At 37.8% G+C, this 22,488-nt stretch overlaps 1 protein-coding gene across 2 annotated transcripts; it reads left to right on the top strand.

The window, feature by feature from the left end:
- Window positions 1–498: 498 nt before the first annotated feature.
- On the top strand, window positions 499–20,433 carry pip4p2 (phosphatidylinositol-4,5-bisphosphate 4-phosphatase 2). Of its 2 annotated transcripts, XM_059350207.1 has the most exons (8): window positions 499–804; window positions 8,449–8,597; window positions 10,820–10,926; window positions 11,118–11,241; window positions 13,160–13,234; window positions 13,847–13,899; window positions 16,724–16,814; window positions 18,996–20,433. In XM_059350207.1, the coding sequence occupies exons 1-8, from the start codon at window positions 699–701 to the stop codon at window positions 19,137–19,139; spliced, it is 849 nt and encodes a 282-aa protein (XP_059206190.1). In that variant the 5' UTR covers window positions 499–698; the 3' UTR covers window positions 19,140–20,433. The 2 variants fall into 2 exon arrangements, with proteins under 2 accessions (XP_059206190.1, XP_059206191.1); XM_059350208.1 differs by lacking the exon at window positions 13,160–13,234 and having other exon boundaries at window positions 511–804.
- Window positions 20,434–22,488: the final 2,055 nt, after the last annotated feature.

Below are 22,488 nucleotides of genomic sequence, written 5' to 3'. Positions count from 1 at the left end.
GGTAAAATCACATGATCTGATCAACTGAGGATGTAGGCGATTTTACCATAGGTGGCCGGCGTCATGAGGAGATGATTTAGGCAAAAAAAAACAGCAATAATTTTGACAAAAAATGACTTAGGCGATTCTTTTAACAGTGTGACGATATTTAACTTGTCATGAGGGGTTGTACTGCTGGCCCAAACAGAAGTGATCCAACAGTGACATCTAGTGGTGAACACTGGTAACATCTGCTTTATTTATTTACCACTGTGCCCCTGCATCATAACAACACTGAAATCGTATCTATTGGAGATCAAGCTAGCAGGACATTTTATATAGTTGTTTACGAAAATATAGAATACAATCCTTACTATATTTTGCACATGTTTACAGGCTATAATAAAGTTAAATTTGATAAAATTCCTGGACATAATTTTGGCACAAAATTCCATCACAGCGCCTTATGCGTGTAGATTTGAGCTCCCCGTAAACAGACAGAGCTGCCCACGCCCCGGGTCATGGCAGTGAGGGGCGGGGATCACCGCGGAGCTCCTCCCACCTCCAGGCTGCCGTCACTGGGGCTGCTGGACCGGAGCAACTCGGCACCAACAACCAGCCGCCGGCTGCTCCTCCGTGCTGGGTGAAGACTCGGTGCAGCCAGGAGCCTCCCCCCGCCGCCTCTGCCCGTCATTTCCTCGCGGTTCACGGTTATCGACATGGCCTCCGACGGCATGGACGAGCGATCTCCGCTGCTGTCGGGCCCCAACTCCGAGAACGTGACCCCCACTGCTCCCCCGTACCTGCAGGATTCAAGTCCCCGAGGTAAACACACGCAATGTAGTGAGCCCCTGCTGCCTGCATACTGAGTCATTTTTGGGCGTATCGAGTTTGTGCGTAAATAAAACTGCAGCAATGCAAATGCAAGGGAAGGGAAAGGCAAGGGCAATCAATCGGCAGCTAAGAAAAAGGTGGAGCTTGCACTGTGAGAACTGGAGCAGTGGGTTAGACAAGAAGGGGCCTACAATAACAGCAAGCTCTGTTTTACTGCAGAAATGCTCACATCACGACTCACCGGGGCCTGTAATGTTTTAGGTCCTCACCAAAAGACATTGGTCGTGATGTGGCACTGTGAGGCCTCAGTGGATGTGGGCTTTAATGTTTGTGATTGACGGGGGAGACATGACCCACTGCAGATAAAGGAAGCCTTTTGTCCCAGATGCAAATCGACAAAAAAGCCCAGAATTGTCCTTTGTGGGTGGGATCAAACCTATAGCAAGGCATGATTTAAATGTCATAACGTTACATCTAGCTTGTCAGTTTGCTTTTTTGCATGTAAACAACAACATCTATCTGGCCTTACATTTTGCAAAGGCAAGTTTGAATCTATCCTAGCATCTTCACTACAAGACATGTGCATGTGCAGCCAGGAAACTGACACAGTGTCCACATTTTGCTTAGTAAACAGCTGAATGTAGGTTACAGCACCGTAATGCATGCAGGTCTGAATGACCCGGGCAATTACAACTCATAAATCCTGTGTCCACTCAGTCCAGAAGCCGCTGTCAGGACTGGCCTTTGCACTGAATTTAGTCTGATTCTGAATTTATGTAGCTAAAGATAAAATCTCATATTGAAGCTGGAGACATACATGATGACCCATGAAATTTGTTTTGGCTGCCTGGAAAGCTTTTTGCTTGATAAAAAAAACTTCCCTTTTTTCTCTAAAAACATGCAGCTCAGACTGTCATATCAAAGGATTATGTTTTGTTTTAAGTAAGCTTCAGACACTGTGTTCTAAGTTCCCTCTGATTAAACCTTTTTGTTATGGGCTCAAAAGACACAACGTTTCTTTGCCTTGTTGCGTTGTTCGGCTGCAAATGAATGGATTCATTGACCATGTAATGCTCTTTGCAGAGCATTTCAGGACAAACGGCTAATATCAAGCAAGCAAAATGTCTGAAAAATGAACATTTTGTTGTTCTGGAGCGGCCTAATCTTGCAGAGTTCATATTTCACCAGGGGATTATTCATAAAGACTTTAACGCTGGACTGTAATAACCTGTGAACTGACAGCCTGTGTGGATGTTAAAGCAGTGACTGAGGGAAAAGCCTAAATGACTGCTGGTATATTTCATGGCCTAGTTTCTCCTCCCTCCCTCTCTGCAGTCTGGATTATGGCTAATTCTTGTTTCTCTGAGTTTGTTTGGGAACAATCCTCTATCAGCTAATTTGTAAATGGATTAATTAGAGTCAAAGAAGCCAAAACAACTGAGCTGTTTTTCCTGAAACACAATGACTGAAATGGTTTGACCAATAATCAGCTGCATTTAGAAAACGGAGTGAATGTGAGCTGTGATTAGGATTGAGTGAATATTTTTATTTATGAAAGTGACTGCAGCCTCTGTTGTATTGATTTCCTGAATATAAGAATTATAACTTCTTTACCTTCAGTATGTATTCAGCTGTACCAGGTAGAGACTCACAGTGTGGTGGTGGTTGTGGTGGTGAGGGGCGGAGACCAATGACCTTGGCTGCATCTGAATGGTTCGATTGGCACTGGGATTGATTTCTTTTTTGCCACTTGCTTGATGTTTTTGCGCTTGAATGGTGAAATAAATTGACTGTAACAAAGGGCAGTGCAAGCCTCGACAGTGATTTAATCCTGACAGGGATAAATTAATTCTTCATCTTTCACTCAGGCAGTGCTTTACTGACAGAGAAAGCTGTAGAAATGCTAATTTTATCCCAAAATTCGCCCAGTATTTAAGCAAAGTCATGCAAGGGTGGAGTCAAGAATCTGCAGTTTTTATTGTTAGGGAAGATCAGTCTGGTGACATTCTCTATTTTTCTGATTGTCAACAAATCCCATGAAAATACTAAACCCACAATTACTTAATTTTACTAACAAGTATTGTCTGTTTATGCCTGATTCATCTTATTCCTCTGTGTCTTAGAACTCCATTGTTTTTTCAAAAGCTATTAAAAACCATTACAGAAAACAAGAGCACTGTAGTTTGAGTCACACGTGCCATATCGTGCAAGAAAATACTGGTATAAATGTTAACATGATAAAAATGTGTCTCATCATGATATTTAATGACATTTTTCTGTCATGCATACATATTTAACAGCAACACAGATTGAGCGCGGTTGAAAGCGGTGCTGCTGCTGCTGGTGTTCAAGGGGTTTGAAAACCTTCAGTTCAACCTGCACTACATCACCTAAATGCTACATACACCGTCATTTAGTAGCTGAATTAACCACCAAACAAGACAGGATCTGATTCAGCCCAGGTGATCACTATTGGTCGATCATCACCTGATTATATGTTTCACTTCACAGAGATTAATCAGAGCAACATCAAGTCAGAAAAAGGAAAAAACTTCTGAGCAATTGAAAAAAACATTAAATCTGCATTATCATGATATCATTTTCAGGCCACAGTGTTTACCCCTCCACAGGGATGGGTATTGGTATATGATACCTTTATGGTAACCCAGTACCCAGTTGTAGTGAAACTTCTCCAGCCAGATGAAATCAGCATTTGATAGATCTGACTTGCAGATCGGCCCACCACACGATCACTGGTCTCACGATTCGATTACGATGATCTAGTCCATGACTGGATTCGATTCCCCGATGCATCACAGTGTATTTCATTCTTGATTTTGTTATATTACAACACATGGTTACTTTTTCATCAATAAATACTACTGGTCTGATAAATGTGGGTTCACTTTTTATTTTTTAAAGTGCTTTACAAAATGTATAGCCGATTTTTGGAGTCAAGTTGTAACTTCTAACAAATTCCTACTGCTCTAAGAACATTCCTGATCCTAAATATGGAAAACATCACAAACATGACTTGAGTCTGAACTGACAGCAAACGGCTGATGTACTTAGGATATTAATACTAAAAGGGCATCAAACTGTAGTAAGTAACATTAATGATAACAAAAAGACGTTTGTATACTAGTGCAGTGTACTCCTCATTATAACTGAATGTTTACATAAAATATTTAAACAGCAAATTGTAAACCAAATAAATAGTATAGGACTAGCCTACTACCCACATTACCTGTCTGATTATCGATTATGGACTGTCGCTGCATCGATGCAGAATCATCCACATCTGGATTGTGATGCATCGATTATACAATTATTTTCAACACCCCTACTACCACAGCAGCTACAACCCATGAAGTCTGAGGTGGTCAAGTCAAGCATGCTGTATTTGATGGAGCCGGAAGTTCTTTCCAATCGGAAGAAATAGTGGTGGCATTATCACCACTAAATGCTTTCATTCAAATGACGGAAATGGAAGTGGAAAACATAAGGTTATGAAACGAAGTACTCCATTGGTACACTGCAAAAAAAGAAATGTTGGGTGAACTCAAAATTTCAAGGCAACAAACTTCGATACAATTTTAAGTTGGACAATTAAACTAAATATTTTAAGTTTTGTTTTTGAGTTTGCTCAACTCTGAATTTCTCTGGCACGACTGTAACGCCGCTATGAAATGTCAGCTAATGTTGCGACCACAATTTTGAGTTAGCATTGATACGCTAATGGCTACTCTTGTAGCTGTAATAAGCAGCGCCGTTAGCATCGGTTAGCTGCTAGCATCAGTTAGCCGCTAGCTTTAAGAGTTATATATAAGAGTTATAATAAGAGTTAGCAGAACTATTGTCCCTTGTTTTGAACCCCAACTTAAAGTTTTAAGTAACAACAACTCACAAACTTGTTTTTGAGCAGACAACTTTGTTGTTCCTTTGTTGTGCTAACTTACATTATTGCCCTAAATGTTAGTAATTTATATTTCCATGTTTTACCAAATTAAATCTCTGTTTTAGGCCAAAAAATACAAGTTGGCTTTTTTGCAGTGTATCGGTATCACTTATAAATAATACCCAGCCCTACCCCTACACTGGAGCTCCAAATGTTTATTAATCCACGACTGAAAATACATGATTTAATCCTGTCTGAGTAACATTTGCTAGCAAAAAGCTTAATGATTCACATTTTATAAGGAACTAATGAGCTGAGTAGGACAGAAAGCACAGAGACAGACTAATCTATTGCTGGTTTTAACCTTTAATGCGATTTGTTGACAATAAGAAAAATATAGAGCCTTATCCTTAAACCATAAAGAGATTTCTTTTATTTTAGGCCACAGCAGCAACTGGACACAGAAGAACATCCCCGAGCAGCATGTGTCTTCAGTTCTCCACCACAAACCACGAGTCATACAATCAGTGATGGCACCAGCTGGGCAGGACGTGACGGCTGCTGTATGTTGTGGTGCTGCTGGTGGTTGTAGTGGAGCGTCTTCTCGTCTTACCTCTGGCTCCGAGGACAGCCAGTGAAAACCTATAGCGGCTATATTCAGTTTCAGACATGCATTAGGTGGAGAGAGAGAGAGAGAGAGAGAGAGAGGAGTAGAAACAGGCCTCTGCTGTGACAGAGAGATAACGGAGACATGTGCTGACTGTGTTTGAATTCAAGGATTTTATTTCATACTGTTATAGAAGAATTCATGGTTTAAGAAGAGAGTATGGTCTCCAGACTGCATCACCGTGTGCTGCCTGCACACAGTGGGAGTGTCCAGTCTTTGGCATGCTCTGGTTGTATTTCTGGCCTTGTTTGCCTGGTTGTAGACGGGGTGTCCCATCTGTCCCTGTGGTGTCAACTATCCAGTGTCTGCCAGTCTCAGAGCCAAGCTCGTTTACCTGTTGACTCGCCCCATTATATCATCCAGAGTGAAGGAAATTGGTCATTTATCAGATTAGATGCCTCCTTTGTGCTTCGTCACTTGTATCAGTGGCTGCAACAAATTATTATTTCTATTATCGATTAACCTGTTGATCATTTCCTCAATTTACTGAAAGATTGTGTGGTGTATAAAATGACAGATTCTTAAAAATGCCTGTCAGAATTTCCCTAAATTCAGATGAACAAATTTTAAGTGCTAATTTTGTCCAAAAAACATTCCAACACCCAGAAATATTAGATTTTTTTTTAAAATTATGGTAAACCTAATGGTTATCATATATTAAATGTTGCAGATTAATTAATTAACAAATGCTGCAAAATCCAAAATAGATATATAAATTACCAGATAAACATATTAATTTGCCCTTAAATGAACAAATTATAATATTTAAAAAATAATAATTTATTGATTAAATGTGACATACATTGATATTTCTCCTTTAATTTGCTTTTTTAAAATTAATTTATTGCCTACCCTACCTACCTTTTATTTAATAATTAATTAAATATTTATTTTTACATTTATTAAAAAAAAATATTATTTTACTTTTACTTTACATTTTCTCCCCTTTTTCTCCCAAACATATTTATTTCTGTATTATTTTCTTTATCCATTTCTTTCTACATTCCTTCTTCATTATGCATACTTAAGATCATTCAGATTTAAGTTTAAAGTATGACACAGGTTGTAAAGTATGCTTGACTACTACAGTAGTAGTAGTAAAGGTATTGACTGGACTAAATCTATGGATTAAGTGAATTAAAACCCTGATAAACACATGGAATGTAGACTTATTACACAAGGTTAATGTGGGATTAAACAGTACAGAGTTCGTTTGAATGAACACTGTAGTTCACATTCATTCTTTTAGACATTAACTGAACAGTTTTAAGTCTAGCCATTTGATCAAGTTGATTAGACTTGTTTATGGGCCATAAAACACCAAACAGTGCACCTGGCTTTTCTTCGTTTCTCAACCAAATTAGTTAGGAGCTTATTAACCTCATTAGCAGAGACATTTTAATGTTGGCGAACACGTTTTAAAACACCTAAGGCCATAAATATGGGTATGTGCAACATGTTTCTTTAACAGTTACAATAATTACATTGATATTTAAGACCTGCTCATATGTTACATGTTTCATCCACGCTTCGGTATCTTAAAGGGCCCTTTGTTTGTTTCTTAAACATGCAGCATGCTCAGCCCCTGACAAAGAAAGAAGAGTCACATGTTGAGTCGTATACAGGCGGTCGTACATTCAGTACGTGCAGGCTGGCCATCATACAGGAGGACTAATTAAGAGAGGCATTACATAACATTTACTCCTAAAAATATTCCAATTTGCAAGAACCGGGTTCCTGTAAGTTCCAGAGATCATGAAAATGCTTTAATTTTAATGTGGTGTATTCAAGTTTTGAAAAGTGCTTGAACCTACTTGAAAAATAGGTTTTATAGGATGACAAGTCTACTTACAAACAGGCGACGCATTTTGAAATATGAAACTTTGTTGTTATTTTCCCACATAATTGTGTTTGTTTATAAGATAAGCTAAGATAACATATGACTTTATTTATCCCGCAGTGGGGAAATTTAGTCGTCACAGCAGCTTAAGATACAGAAACAATGATATGGAAAACAGAATAGGAATATAAAAAATAAGACATATGCATCATCTATTCTATACACATTATATACATACATTTAATATATATATATATATTTAATAATATAATATGTATATTTATTTTAGCATGTTAAATAAGTTGTTTCATGTAGTAGTAGTATGAACATCAATTAATAAATATATTTAAATATATGCAGAGATATACACAGTATAGTATAAGTGGTATATGACATGTATAATCTAGCACTTAATACTTAGTTATAGCACAATAATAACTCATTTAATGAATGAAGAAGTGAAATAATCACTATGCTGTCTATTTGTATATACATATGTTATCACAGCTTTAAGGTGCTGGAAAAGTTTGAAATGTGCTTGAATTTTACTTTGAAAAAGGTGTAGGAAGAATTATGAGCCATGTTAGATAACAACTAAAGCTTTGTCTTTTTCTATTACATACTGTAGATGGACAACCAGTTATAAAGTTAGGGCTGCAACTAAAGATTATTTTCATAATCTGTGAATATGCTGATAATTAAAAGCAACAAATTCTCACATTTTAGACGCTGGAACATTGACTCAAATAACTCAAACAGTTATCAGTTAATTTTCTGTCAATGGACTCGTTGATTAATATTTCAGCTCTATATTTTTTGTTTTTTTACACTTATTCAATGATTTTGGACATTTGGACTGTAATCTTGTTCCTTATTTTGTTTGAGAGCAGAGTCGACCAATCGGTTATGACTTTGTTTTGGTCTGTTAGTCTGTCATATGAAATGTTATCCACATAATCCAAACATTACACTGTTTAGTGTCTAATGTGATGTGTGAAATCTTAAGAACCCTGCTCCAAAACATATGGGTTTTGAGTTTGGAGGTTTTATTCTTTAAACTTGTAAGTAGCAGTTTCAGCTGCATTTTGTTGAGTTTATTTCTTGTCTGAAGCTAACCTCCAGTCTGTCCTGTCATCATGTCTGGTTGATGCCTGAACTTTTATCATGCATGCGATTAACAGCTGGCCGTGTGTTGTGTGCTTTGCCCTCCTCCTCTTTTTTTTTTCAAAGCCGAACTACCTCCTCCCTACACAGCCATCGCCAGCCCCGACGCCGGTGGTGTGCCTGTCATCAACTGCCGTGTATGTCAGTCACTCATCAACCTGGATGGAAAGCTGCATCAGCACGTGGTCAAGTGCACGGTCTGCAACGAAGCCACGGTAAGTGGAGGGAGGCTTTTATTGAGACCGCTGACAGATCTATAAATGACTGTGGGTGTTGAGTCGTAGTAGTTTCACTGTCAAGTCGAGTAAAGACATTAAGGCTTCAGTTTTATCTCCTCTCCATCTCCCTTTCCTTTCCTTTCCTTTCCTTTCCTCTCCTTTCCTTTCCTTTCCTTTCCTTTCCTTTCCTTTCCTTTCCTTTCCTTTCCTTTCCTCTCCTTTCCTCTCCTTTCCTTTGCTTCTTTTCCTCTCCCCTAATTTCCTCTCTTATATGTTCCTTTTCTTTCTCTTCCTTGCTCACTTCTCCTTTCCTTTTTCTTTCCTTTCCTCTCATCTTTTTTTAATCTCCTTTCTATTCATTTTTCTACTCTAATTTCCTCTCTAATCTGTTTTGTTTCTTTCCTTTCCTCTCCTCTCCTCTCCTATCCTCTCCTCTCCTCTCTTCTCCTCTCCTCTCCTCTTATCCTCTAATCTTATCACACATGCACACTGCAGCATCGACCAGGAGACAAACCATTAGCTTTGGACACTAGTTCCTTGCCTATTTTCCACTGCGGCGATGTCGGCCTTTTAGAGCCTTGCGACATGTTGATGTAGACATCTGTCACATCCATCAGTCAGTCCAGTTCAGTCCTGCTCCATTCGACTTACATTTATCCAACTGCGAGCTTTGATCAAGCTGTCAGTGGAGGCAGCACAGAGGATGAATGTTTGTCATCACAAACACTTGGGTGGGAAAATGCCATTTCCACTGGCTGATATTTGTGGCGCTTATGCATCAACACAGCCACATGATATTCTATTACATGAGACCATAACAGGGCATTTCAGTTCAGAAATGTGGTTATTTATGTGGATTTTATTTAGATTAAAATAGATTTTATAAAAAAAAATTCAGTACCCAGTGTTTGAGTTTCAAGTTATAGGAAAAATTCTGAACGATACTCAGCCCTATGTGTTTGCAGTTATGCATGTATAAAAAATATATGCAACCTCTTGTTTTTACCTTAGAAAGCACTTTGCAGTCCTCAGTTCTGAAGTGTTGCATGAATAATAAAGTTTATTATTATAACAGTTTCTGCTGATGGCCAGCCCTGTGTATGTAGACACAAACAGGGTATAAATGACTGAGAAATACAGCATGTCAGTGGACATGATATGGACATTTGAAGCTGATGTGTGAACTAATATATATTTCATAGATGAAAGGCAAAGCTGTGCAGTTTTTCACATCTTGTTACGTCTGAATGGCTCTGCTGTGTGACCTCTAAATTGCTTTAAACTAGGGATGGGAATAATGAATCGATGATCGATTAATGGTTGTTAAAAATTTGGTCGATCACGTGGATTTTTTAATCAATTTGGGTATTTTTCACATTTTATCTATGACTGTGTATCAGTACTCACTGAACTGAAACACAGCCAATCATTCCATTCTGCAGCTGTATGTGAATAAGCCAATGCGCTGAGAATTAAGTTGGATAAAACTACAGTTTGCAATAACAATTATAAAACGCACACGAATACAGAAGTATTAATTTGAGCAAAACTAGCATACTGTATCAAACCTTGCTAGCATAGGTGGTCTGTAGGGTAGTGGGTTACACAGGCGCCCCATGTATAGAGGCTACAGTCCTCGCTTCGGTGGAGCCGGGTTTGAATCCGGCCTGAGCTCCCTTTGCCGCATGTCCTCCCCTCTGTCACCCCCTTTCTATCTGTCTCTCGCTTTCAATAAAGCATGTAAAATGCCAAAAAAATAATCTTAAAAAAAAAAAAAAACCTTGCTAGCATGAATTTCTAGGTTTAATTTGATCCAAAACTTATTTCAACACAAAATACACTTAAATATGCAAGATTACTGTGAAAACTAACCTCATACCTCTTCGGAGGCTAAAACATAAAACATTGAACTCCTTGACTTTATCTTTACAGTATCACCCCACTTGAGTTAGTTTTACGATCAATAGAAAGTCTCTTTTCGTCCTTTCAGAATAAAAGCGTCCATCAAAACAGGCTTTTGCATAGTTCTGTATATATATTTTATTTTGCTCATGTATGCATGCAACGATTAACCGATTAATTGGTCGTTAACGTTATAGATAATCGAGTTGGCAGGTTTCTTCCAAACGCCCATCCTTACTTTAAACCCACTATTTTTTACTTTTCTGGCTTTGTTTTTGTGTTCTGTGTTAAAGTGATTCTGACATATTTTCTTCCAGCCCATCAAGAACCCCCCCAATGGGAAGAAATATGTGAGGTGTCCCTGTAACTGCCTGCTCATCTGTAAAGACACGTCCAGGAGGATAGGATGTCCTCGACCAAACTGGTAGGTAGCAGGAGGTCAACTTCAGTCTGTTTCACCCTCTTATTTCCCATTTCCTGTATCTTTATTTCTTTTCCTAAGCTGAATTTTAGGCCCTTATATAAATCAAATCAAGCCTGTTCTATAGCTTCTTCTCATCTTGTTTTAAATAGGTTGTTATTATAAGCTCGTCCTTCTCTTTGTTCCTCCGACAGCAGACGCATAATCAACCTGAGCCCGGTGATGGTTGTCCCAGAGGAGCAACCCGCTCAGCCGGCGCTGCCCATCCAACCTGAGGGCATGAGGGTGGTCTGTGGTCACTGTGGCAACACTTTTCTGGTACGTAAATCCACCAAGACAACCAAAAACACCAGAGTTGTTTGTGCAGAATTGTTGCTGTGCTGTTGTTGGCACGTTCATATTGGTAATCGTGAGAGGCGAACCACAGCGTGTCCTTCTGTATTTGTCGATGGAAAAAGGTAATTTCCTCAAGTATTAAAGCATAGTTGCACAGTTGTTCCAGGCGCTGTAGGTTATTCAGGTTCTTCCAAAGCACACATAAAAGCTAATGAGATGTTTTTCTCCTGTTGATCTTTTTTATTTGTTGAAACAAAAGTAGAATATGATGTTTCAAGTGGCTGGCATGCAATCACTGCATGTCCCTCTTCCTTTGTCTGGCTCACAATCCCACTTGATTGCAATGTGGTTTGCAGATTATTCCCACTTGACACGCATTCACTTTCATGTAGGTTTAAATACCTTTAAATACCTTTACTTGTCATATTGTGTATTAACCCTCTGAACCCCACACAACCTTCTGCCATGTTTTCTGTACAAAAATCGCCCAAAATAAATAATTAATCATAGCCAAAAACAATAAAAACAGAAATTATTGTTGGATTTTCACATTTCTAATGGTCCCATAACAAATCCTGTGTGACGAACACTTCCTTTAGGAAATATATCCAAATCTAAAAAATAGTGATGCTTCATCAAAATAATATTATTCTACATGTCTTGTTTAAAATTTGGCAAAATAAAGCATTTGCACTAACCAAATCCTGAAAATATTTTGAATTCTGTGCTGCACAGGGAAGCCATATATGACTCAGCTGAGAAAAACAGTCAATTCAGGGAAACTTTAAGTGAACTGCAGGCTGTTTACACAGAGCGGAGTGGAGAGGACTAGTAAGGTTGTGAGTAGAGATTGTAAAAAATATAAATATGTTTAGTTGGAGCCCAATTTCTTTATAATATTGGTAACACTTGGGGGCACTGGAGAAATTTTGTTTATATAGATTACATTTTTTTTTTAAATCAAGAAAATTCATGCATTCTGCTTTTTTCTTTTTTTTTTTTTGTCAGTATAAGTCATTTTTTAATTTTCCCCACTCTACACTGCAAAAAAGCCAACTTGTATTTTTTGCCTAAAACAGTGATTTAAGTTAGTGAAACTTGGAAATATAAATTATTGACATTTAGGGCAATAATGTAAGTTAGCACAACAAAGGAAGCCAGTTGTCTGCTCAAAAACAAGTTTGTGAGTTGCTGTTACTTATTAAGTTGGGGTTCACAACAAGGGACAATAGTTCTGCTAACTCTTATTTCTTTGTTGTGAAATGCGGGAAAGCGGTGAAATTCTGTCATTAGTGAAAGCTAGCGGCTAACTGATGCTAGCGGCTAACTGATGCTAGCGGCTAACTGATGCTAGCGGTGATGCTTGTTACAGCTACAAGAGTAGCCATTAGCGTATCAATGCTAACTCAAAATTGTGGTCGCAACATTAGCTGACATTTCATAGCGGCGTTACAATCGTGCCACTTCAGCACATTGCAGAAGTTAGCAGAAGTAAGGATTAAAAGTTATTACAATGTAAAATTATAAGTTAAAAAAATCTCAATTCAGAGTTTGAGTAAACTCAAAAACAAAACTTAAAATATTTAGTTTAATTGTCCAACTTAAAATTTTATCGAAGTTTGTTGCCTTCAAATTTTGAGTTCACCCAACTTTTCTTTTTTTGCACTGTAGCCATACTCATGCTTTTCCCCCCACTGAGGTGCAGGACTTAATGCATATTGAAGTGAAAAACAAGGCCACAGTGAAAAAAAAATGTCTTGACACTGCTCGGGGTTCAGAGGGTAAATCAAGGAAACTGGGAGGTGTCTCACTGGAGGAAGAAATTTGCAGAACCTGATCTATCGAGTCATCAGTGGTTTTGTCCTTAACGTGTGCACGTTGTTGCTTGCGGCGTCTGTAGGGCAGTGAGGACGCCAGGTCATCCCAGCCAATGTCTGGCCTCCCCAGCGACGGCTCTCCCCCAGAACAACAAGAGGTTGAGAAAGCTGGTCATACTGGTGGACTTATTAACAACAGCCTAACCTGCTCCAGTTCAATCTGCTGTCTTATTTACACTGGTGATAATGTGACTTCGTACACATCTGGCCTTGAGTTATAGAGAAGTGATTTTAAGTGTATAAAATTGGTTTGAATCAAGATGGTTTGGCCTGAATTTCTATTGTATTTTTTTGCTCCTTCTCTGAAGCCAGATGTCAGAAGTCACATATTAAACCTGTGTCAATGAGATCTTAAATTATACTGATCTGTGATGGGATAAACATTCTCATAACACTGCTTTTTTAACATTAAAACCCCTAATTATTCAATTATATATCCTAACTAATATGTGATTTATATATATTAAGAATATTTTCAGATGTTAATTAAGTTAATGGTTTGATATTCTCTCCAATAAAGATGTAATAAATAGATTTATAAGCTGCAAACCATCATCACTGATCACATAAAATCAGTAGGTTTTGTGTTGATTGTTTAAAAGTGCAGTTTGATAGTGTGTTGTTTCATTTCTGTTTTAACATGTGTGTATATGTGTGGATTCTCCTCTGTAATGTAACTAAACGATGTTTCTTTTTCTGTTTCCTCACAGTGGATGGAGCTTCGGTTTAACACGCTAGCCAAGTGTCCCCACTGCAAAAAAATGTGAGTAAATCAAACCTCCATTTAACTCTGCGCACAAAGGTGGAACATTTAATGAGTTTTAAAGGTTTTGCATTATTTTTTCATACTGTTGCAGGCAGCCATTTCTTTTAATTGTATCACTGTATGAAAATATTTAGCAGAATCCTGAAACTTTCTGTGTGTCGATTTTTGGCCAAGTTACATTATTGTAACTTTCACCTTGAACAGAAATAAATGGAAGCCAAAATGAATCTGATTTTCTCAAACAGGATTTGGTTTAGGATGTTGTTAAACAGGAAGGCAACCAAGGCACTCCAAAATATAAGGAAATATTAAAAGCCTCGACTGTGGTGACTTAATCATAAAATAGTCAACATATTTTTGATTTTTTTTTCATAGACTGAGCTTTATTTTTTCATATATAAAGCTATGCCTGGATTGCCTTTCTGTTTATTTATTTTTCCCCTGTTTTCCAAGAGCGCCCGACACATTTGTGATCTATGGTTGAGTACAAAGAGCAACCAGTCATCTCTTTATCTCTAAGTGTGGATTTTAAGGTAAATGGTGATGTAAAGTTTGAATTATTTGCAGAGTGTCCTTAAAATGCTAAATCATAGGTGTCGTCTTTAAAGTAAAAAAACAAAAACAAGATATACTGAACTCTATGGAAAGCAGAAAGCTTTAAAACACTGATATTCCACCTTGCAGATGAGATTTATCAAGTTTCATATCTAAAAGGAATGTGGACTCGTGTGGTTTCTGAATTTCCTGCCAATGAGGCACAATAACCAGGCGGACGCGGAGCTTTGCAGGTCTGGACTTTGTAGTTCTTAGAAGTAAAAGGGAGGGAGGAGATGGAGGCTAATCTAGACGTGTGACAGGAATTAGAGCTTGGCCTCAATACATGTAGCGGTAATGTTGGAGGAGGGTCACAGGGTTGAGAGGTGGTGGGAGGGCATCGAAAGTGATGATATGAACTGAAATAACAAGCTGCTGTCTTTATCTCCATCTCCGTCTCTAATCTCTTGATCTGTCTTCTTCTATACCTCTGTGTCTCTGTCACTCTGTGCTTTTCTGCCACCTTTCCTTGAATTTTATGTCATATTTTGACAATATTTTTATTTACATCTCTCTGTCTTCTTCTCTGTTTACCAACTTTATCTCCATTTGTGTCATGCGCTCGCTATTTCCCCAGACATTAAATACAGTGTTCGAGCAACTCAACGTAAAACCAGACATTGCAAAGAAAAAAACTTTGTCTCCTCTGCCAAAGTTTTACAAAAAAAGCTTGTGACAAAAATGTTTGTCTTGCAAAAACACAACTCAAGGTTTTTTATTAAGATAATTCAGCCATAAGAATTTAGGATGGTATTTTACTTTAAATATGTGTTGTTGAGATCAAAACAATTATTGTGCACAAGATTTTTCTCATTTTGTCTTAAAAATCCAGCGCACCCCTTTCTGAGTGAGCTTTTGCTTATTTTAGCTGAGTTACTAAAACATGTTAAATATGTCCAAAATATGGAAAAATGCATTTAGGGATACACTAAAAACTCATTTTTATTTCTCTCGTTTTTAAAAAATGTGATAAATAAACAAAGTTTGCCCTACAAACTCTTCTGGCTCTCTTGTAACAGAGGTCGAAACAGTGACAGATGAAGTAAAGTGAAGTAATTTAACCTGAATGCTAACAAGGAACTGATACTTCTACTGATAATGAACTTTGGTTTAGTCGCACTTCCAATTGGAAAATCCCTCAATAACAGTGTAAAGTGGCCTCGAAGCTGTTGTTCATTTCACTGATGCACTGCAGATCCAAACGGCCCCATATATGGTCATAGGCCAAATTAATGAGATGGTCAGGTGGCATGATTCATAAACAGCGAGTCGAACAAAGACGAAACGTGAAAGCAGGAGGAGATTTTTTTAAGCATGAGTAAGAGAAGGTAAGAAATCAGGTGATCGGGCTCCCCTTAAGCCATCTGAATACCAGTGATTCCTGAAGAATGCCTGAGTCCCGTCACATGGGAGGCATGTGAGAACAGAGAGGCGAAGGAGACCGAAGAAATGGTGAAGAAAAAATAAATGATGCCAGTCTGGTGCTGAAGGGCAAAGTCGAGTATCCGAGGAATTTAAGTTGCTGGAAGCTGCACATGTGACCGGCCGACACCCGGGGCTTTCATGTGTAACTTAAAAAGAGGAAGAGAGATTTTTAGCTGCTGGGAACAGGATGAAATCATATCAGTCGATATCAGACTTTAAACTGTTTAACTGTACCACAGAAAATTTCCAAAGTTCAAACTCATACTGAGGTTTCAAATGTTCATTTTTTTACCATATTAAAATATACATACAGGAGTTTAACTGATACAGTCATGGAAAAAAATATTATACCACCCTTTTTCTTCAATTTCATTTTAATGCCTGGTACAACTAAATGTACATTTGTTGGGACAAATATAATGATAACAACAAAAATGGCTCATAAGCTCTCAAGTTAAACTCTTAATTTAAAAGCTAATATCTAGCCATTTGCCATGGTTTCCATGACAGTAACCAAAAATCATTTTCAAAAAAACATGGAAAATGTCTAGATATCAGCTCTTAAATTAAACTCTTATTGATCTATCTCTTATGAGCTATTTTGTTATCAATATATATTGTCTGAACAAATGTACCTTTAGTTGTACCAGGCATTAAAATGAACATAAAAGTGAAGAAAACAAGGGTGATCTAATAATTTTTTCCATGACTGTATAAAATATCTAAAATGTATTCTTCATGTTGATGTGTTTAACTGCCCTCTAACACTGATCTTTTTTCTGTTTCTCTTCTGTTTCTGCAGATCCTCTGTTGGCAGTGCACTGCCTAGGAGGCGCTGTTGTGCTTATATAACTATAGGAATGATCTGCATTTTCATTGGAGTGGGTTTAACAGTAAGTGTTGTCTTTGTCCTAAAATATAAAGGAAATGTACAGCAAATATCAAACTGGCTGAACAGTCACAAACACAAAGAGCAAAAAAATAGAAATAGAAAAAGAGGAATAGACAGATATTAAATGTTATGTTATTACGACTGATTAGACCCAAAAGGGGCCTGAGCCGGAGATAAAGGTGTAATTTGTCCCACCCTAACAGGTTCAACAGGAGACTGAGGCAGATGTCTATCATTACAGTCTGTACACGCCCACCCAGTCCTGAGCAGAGGTCTAATCAGCAGGATTAACTGGAAACACCTGTGTGTGTGTTCAGGGCCTTTACATTGAAATAACAGCGAGAGAATTTTTTAAAAACTCTGCTTGCTCAACTTGTGCTGAATGCTTAAGGCTAATGCATACTCCACAAGAACAGAGAAATGTCTTCACTTTTTTAATGTGGCAAGAAGAAGAACAGAGTAATGCTGGGCTTACACTAAACGATTTTCACAGTCCCAGACTAATAACTGAAAGTCTTTAGTAAATCTAGGAGTCTTACTGGAGTCACAGCGCGCTCCCGTCATCCCGATCGTTAAGTGTAAGGTAGTAATCGGCGCTGTTTCTTATCAGTCTTTTCCTAGTCTTGGGTTTGCGATCATATCAAATGTAACACACGTTACGTGACGTAACACAATCACCAACCAATAGATGAGCGGTTCCAGACCGGCCAGTAAAACCACTTCAACAGGAAAAAGTAACATCACAATAATGCTAGTAAGCTCAGTCCTAAATAAAAATGTAGTGATGTCATATATTTACAGCCACAAGCAGGATTTTGGGGGCGCTGTTTCTTAGTAAAGAGAACAGTAAGGAGACCCAGTAAAAATGTATAAATAAATGTAGGCCTATACATAAATAAGTAATAAATAATCGATAATTAATGTATGATTAACTAAATGAGAGTTGAAAGAGCTGATAAATATAACTATTCAATTAAACACATAATTAAATAGGGCATAAATGTATATCATGAATTCATTTATACATTTTCCTTTCCTTTATTCTTCCTTATATCTATTTTGTTTACTGTAAAACAGTCAACTTTTCATGTCAGAAAAACAGGAAACCCCCTTTTCAGCTTTGTGAGGGGCATTTTGTGGCGTCTATTCTTCTTTTTAGTGTTTTTGTTTTTTTCAACACAAACCACTGCACACACTAGAGCAGCTGGAGCCAAAAGCTGCTTCTCCTCCATTTTGTAAGTTTTTACTTAGAACATGAGCAGGAAAAAAATTGCATGGTAGGTAAAAAATGCTAAAAGAATCTAGTTGTAGTCTTGTAAATAGTGACCCTGCAAGATTCACAGTCTTTGTAGAATCTCAGTGTGAGACTAGGCTGGGACTAAAAACTCTAAACACTTGTCTTTAGATGTGAGCAGGTGTGAGCTGATGGTCTTGCAGGAGTCTTTCCAAATATTTTCAAAGTCTTCTGGTGTATAGGTAGCATTAGTTATAGCTAGGACATTTCATACTTCAAGAGAAAAGTGCAGAACTCCTGGGAAGTCCTCATAGGTCCCTCTCACTGCAGCACACATGGGTTGTTTCTTCTGTGGTCTGAACCAAGGTGGTGGACCCTCAAACTGTCAGACATTGCCATCTACAGAGCCACACAGCTAAGATCTGAAAATTACAGCACACACAGAGAAACTTAAAAAAAGTACATGTTCTTTATGATAGACAGAAATAGAATAAACACAGAGATATAAAGAGAAAATATTTTGTAACACATCAAATACACTTTGACCTGTTATTCTCTGGACTGTTCAGTAAAGAAAAACTGTGTTTTGAAAAAACAATTGCATATTGTTCAGTTTTTCACAGTATATCAGGCTTTCACAACTCAGTATAATCATATTACAATCATAATCACCTCGTTATGATCTCATGGGACTTCAGCTCCGAACATATTAATCCAAGGTCACTGAGCTTGTTGAGATTTTTTTAATTTTCTGCAACTTTTCTTATCCGCCACTGACTGAGACTGAGTGACATAATAGACTTAATTGTATTAATCTCTCTAAAAAATGTAATATATATACATAATATAAAACATATATATATATATATATATATATATATATATATATAATATTATATTTCTCATGTTTATATTTCTCCCACCTTCTCCTCTCCTGTGTATTAACAGGTCGGTACTCGGGACTTTGCCAGTCGTTACAACGCCACCTACGTGTCCTGGGCGTTTGCTTACCTGTTGGGTCTCATCTGTCTGATACGAGCTTGCTACTGGGGGGCTATCAAAGTCAGCTACCCGGAGAACAGCTTCGCCTAGAGTGGGCGAGGTGCGGCATGGTGTGGCCCTGCACGGCTGGAAGAACAAAGCCCCAATTTTAGTTTTTTTCATCTTGTTCAGATTTGAAGCCGGTCATGTTCAGCGGAGTGGAGCGTCTGCAGAGCGTCTTGACAGTATGTTGAAGATGTGTATGTTAGAGATGTTTCTTGTGTTTGTGTCTGGAGAGTTTTAGAGAGTTTTGACTTGCTGAACAAACCTAATGTATGTCAGTCCACAAGGACTCAAATCCTGCCCAGGTTTTTGCCAAAATCCTCCAAAATCAAGAATCAAGAACTTAAAAAACTGTGATTTTTTTTCTTGATGAATGCCAACATTTAGATTGTAAAATTAACAGCTTAGCAAACTGGTTGGATTTGGTCTTTCTGGACCATTTTCTTTGTTTTTCAGCACTTGATTTTTTTTGTTACCGACCAGACCAAAATGAGACAACCTCCTAAAGAACAGTTCTCCCATTGCACTACGATTATATGCAATTGTATGTGTTGTTTTGCTGCTAGTTAAACTCCAGCTACAGAAAGCTGCATACCCATACTGTATTGTAACCATTGACCTTGCCTGTGTACACTGACATAGTATTGCTGTATGATTTTAACTCTCAAAATGATCAATTTTTAAAAGAAATCCTTAAATACCCATGTGTGCCAACTTTGCTGCCCAGTATTAGTCAAGAAGATCAACAGGAGCTTGTTTTCTTTTTTATCATCAAAGTGTTTATTTCTGGTGCCATGCTGCTTTTATCCCACTTCAGCAATAACCTTTTTCTGTCAGTCTGTGTTTCTCACTGCGCTTCTGTTGCCTTGTCACTGGTGGAAAATGATCCCAAAACATGGTGACTCTTGTTTGCATGTTGACTTGTTTACGCTCTGTCACTGAGGTGTGTTTTCAGTTTTCAGAGAGGTAGCTGAAGCGTAGGATGCTCCTGTCTTTGCTCCTTCTGCCTGTGAGTTAGAATGTAAACCCTCCTCTTCCTCTTCCTCCCTCCGCTTGTACTCGCCGCCCTCTGACCTCCGGTGAACCCTGTGCTAGCACCGCTATAGGCTAACTCAGCATCCTGTCTCTCGACCTTGACCAGTGGGCACAGCTCAAACTTCTAACCTTGTTTTGAATGTGTTGATGATGATGATGATTATGATGATGAAGCAGAAAATAATGTTAAAAATACTCTTTGTATATAGTTCAAATTCAGTACTTGGAAAACTGTAGTGAGAAGTGAAAGGAGAAGATGGCTCGTGGGTCTTTTTAAAAATAATTTATCAATAAAATGCAAAAACTGCCTGTATTGTTCTGTGTGCTTATTGGCTGTGAAGATGTACAAGATTCAAACAAGCAGGATGTAAGTTTTAATTAGAGGTACAATGATTCGTCGACTTATTGACAGAATAACTGCCAACTATTTTTCTAAATCACTTAATTAGTACTAAGTCATTTTTAATCCAAAATGGCAGAAAATTCTCTTTCTGGCCCACTGAGTTTGGGGGGTTTCATATTTAACTGAATATATTTGTATTTTTAGACTGACAAATATTTAAAGGCATCTCCTTGGACTTGGAAACTGGGATTTTTTTTTACATTTTTAGACTAAAAGATAGCTTAATGAATCAAGAAAACATTATGCAGATTAATAAATAATTGAAATAATCGTTAGTTGCAGCCATTATTTTGAGTTATTTTTTCTATTTTTAAAGCCCATTTATATTACACTACATTGCACGGATAATTTTCGATTTTCACTCCACTACATTTATTTAACCAACGTTTTATTACATTTTCATGAAAAAACATGATCTAATAAAATGTGATCATCACTGTTGATTAAACCAACCATCAATTTAAAATAATTTACACTCTTTCCCTGTGATTTTAAAGTATCTGCAGTATGACTCCTGATTCCTTTGTGTCCATTAGTTGCAATAAACAAAGTAGATCACGTTTCATATTCAAATCGCTGATTCCCATGAACGTCTACTATTACATTACTATATGATAAAACCAGAGAAATCGATTAAGCTGGACATAATTAATGTTTATATATTCGGTGTGGATGTCAAAATCAAAGATATCATATGATGAAAGTCTTGTCCTCTGTCTCCTTCTTGTTTTTCACAATAATAATAACAACCATAAGTGATCACGACTGAGAGTCTGCTCAGTCATTAAAAACTGATGCTTAATTTTCTCATAGAGGCACCAGTAGCCAGTGAACTGAGTGAGTGTTGTAGGCCTCCAGAGCTCACCCACACAGGTGTTTTCACTTGAGCTGCCTAATTAAACCTCTGTTGGATTGTGTGGGCGAGGACAAACTGTCCTTTCATCTTTCTGATTGGTAGATAATGTTTTTTTAGGTAATCAGGTCATTCCCAGCAGACTTTGAACCTGACCTGCTGTCTAATCAAGCAGAACTGATAACACCTGGGTGGAAGAAACGTTTTTCATTTTCTTGTTGTTTTACATATTTACTCATTTGATGGGATTCCTACATCTAGGCCTAATACTACTACTTATAATATTACAAATAATAAAACGTTATAGAAAATATTCAGCTGACGCGAATTAGTGGTCATGTTTCGTGTCCAATTGAAAGGACAAAATCCCTCTCAGCAGCCTGTTTTTTCTAGCTGCAGTACTGTTGTGTGTCCACATGGTGGCGCCGTTGAAGAATATTTGATACAGCACTTCAGTTAGCTGTTCTGTAAGCCCTTTAAAAGCAGATATGTTGGCCTGTCACAGCAGGAAAGCACAGGTGTGAATAATTAAATTAATTTTGCGGAATATCTGGTTTTGTGCATGCTCAGCACCTTCTGTTGCTTCTCCAACTCAAAGTTGGTGTACACTATAGATATGAGGAAATGGGTACTCACAGAGAGAAGCTAACAAACAAAAAACAACATTTTGTTACCTTGAAAGGCATCATTATTGCAGTTATAATTTTAAAAGGGACAAAACTACACATTTTCTTCTTAACTTTAGTTCTATTTATCAGTCTTGAGTGTTTTGGTGTGAGCGGACAAGTGTTGGAGGTATAGATCTTTTTTTTCACAACAGACAACCACAGGTGTATTTAATAAAACAATCATAGCTGCATTCCACTTAGTGCAGGCCCTGATTTGTGCTCGATGAAATAGCTCACTGGGACTCTTAATGGAACAGAGCCATTGTTAACATTATCAGTCCCTCCTGTGCTTTTCCAACTATGGCTAGCAACGTCTGTAAATAGGTCTGTTGGTCGTGAAGATGTCTGCCTTCTTCCAACCATGAGGGAACTAGAGAAAGAGATATTACTGTTTAGTTTTAACACTTTTAGCACCACATGGGAAGTGCCATCTACTTC

Source organism: Centropristis striata, chromosome 14 (genome assembly GCF_030273125.1).
Source record: "Centropristis striata isolate RG_2023a ecotype Rhode Island chromosome 14, C.striata_1.0, whole genome shotgun sequence".
Classification (NCBI taxonomy): domain Eukaryota; kingdom Metazoa; phylum Chordata; class Actinopteri; order Perciformes; family Serranidae; genus Centropristis; species Centropristis striata.
This window is presented reverse-complemented; position numbering and strand designations above follow the sequence as displayed.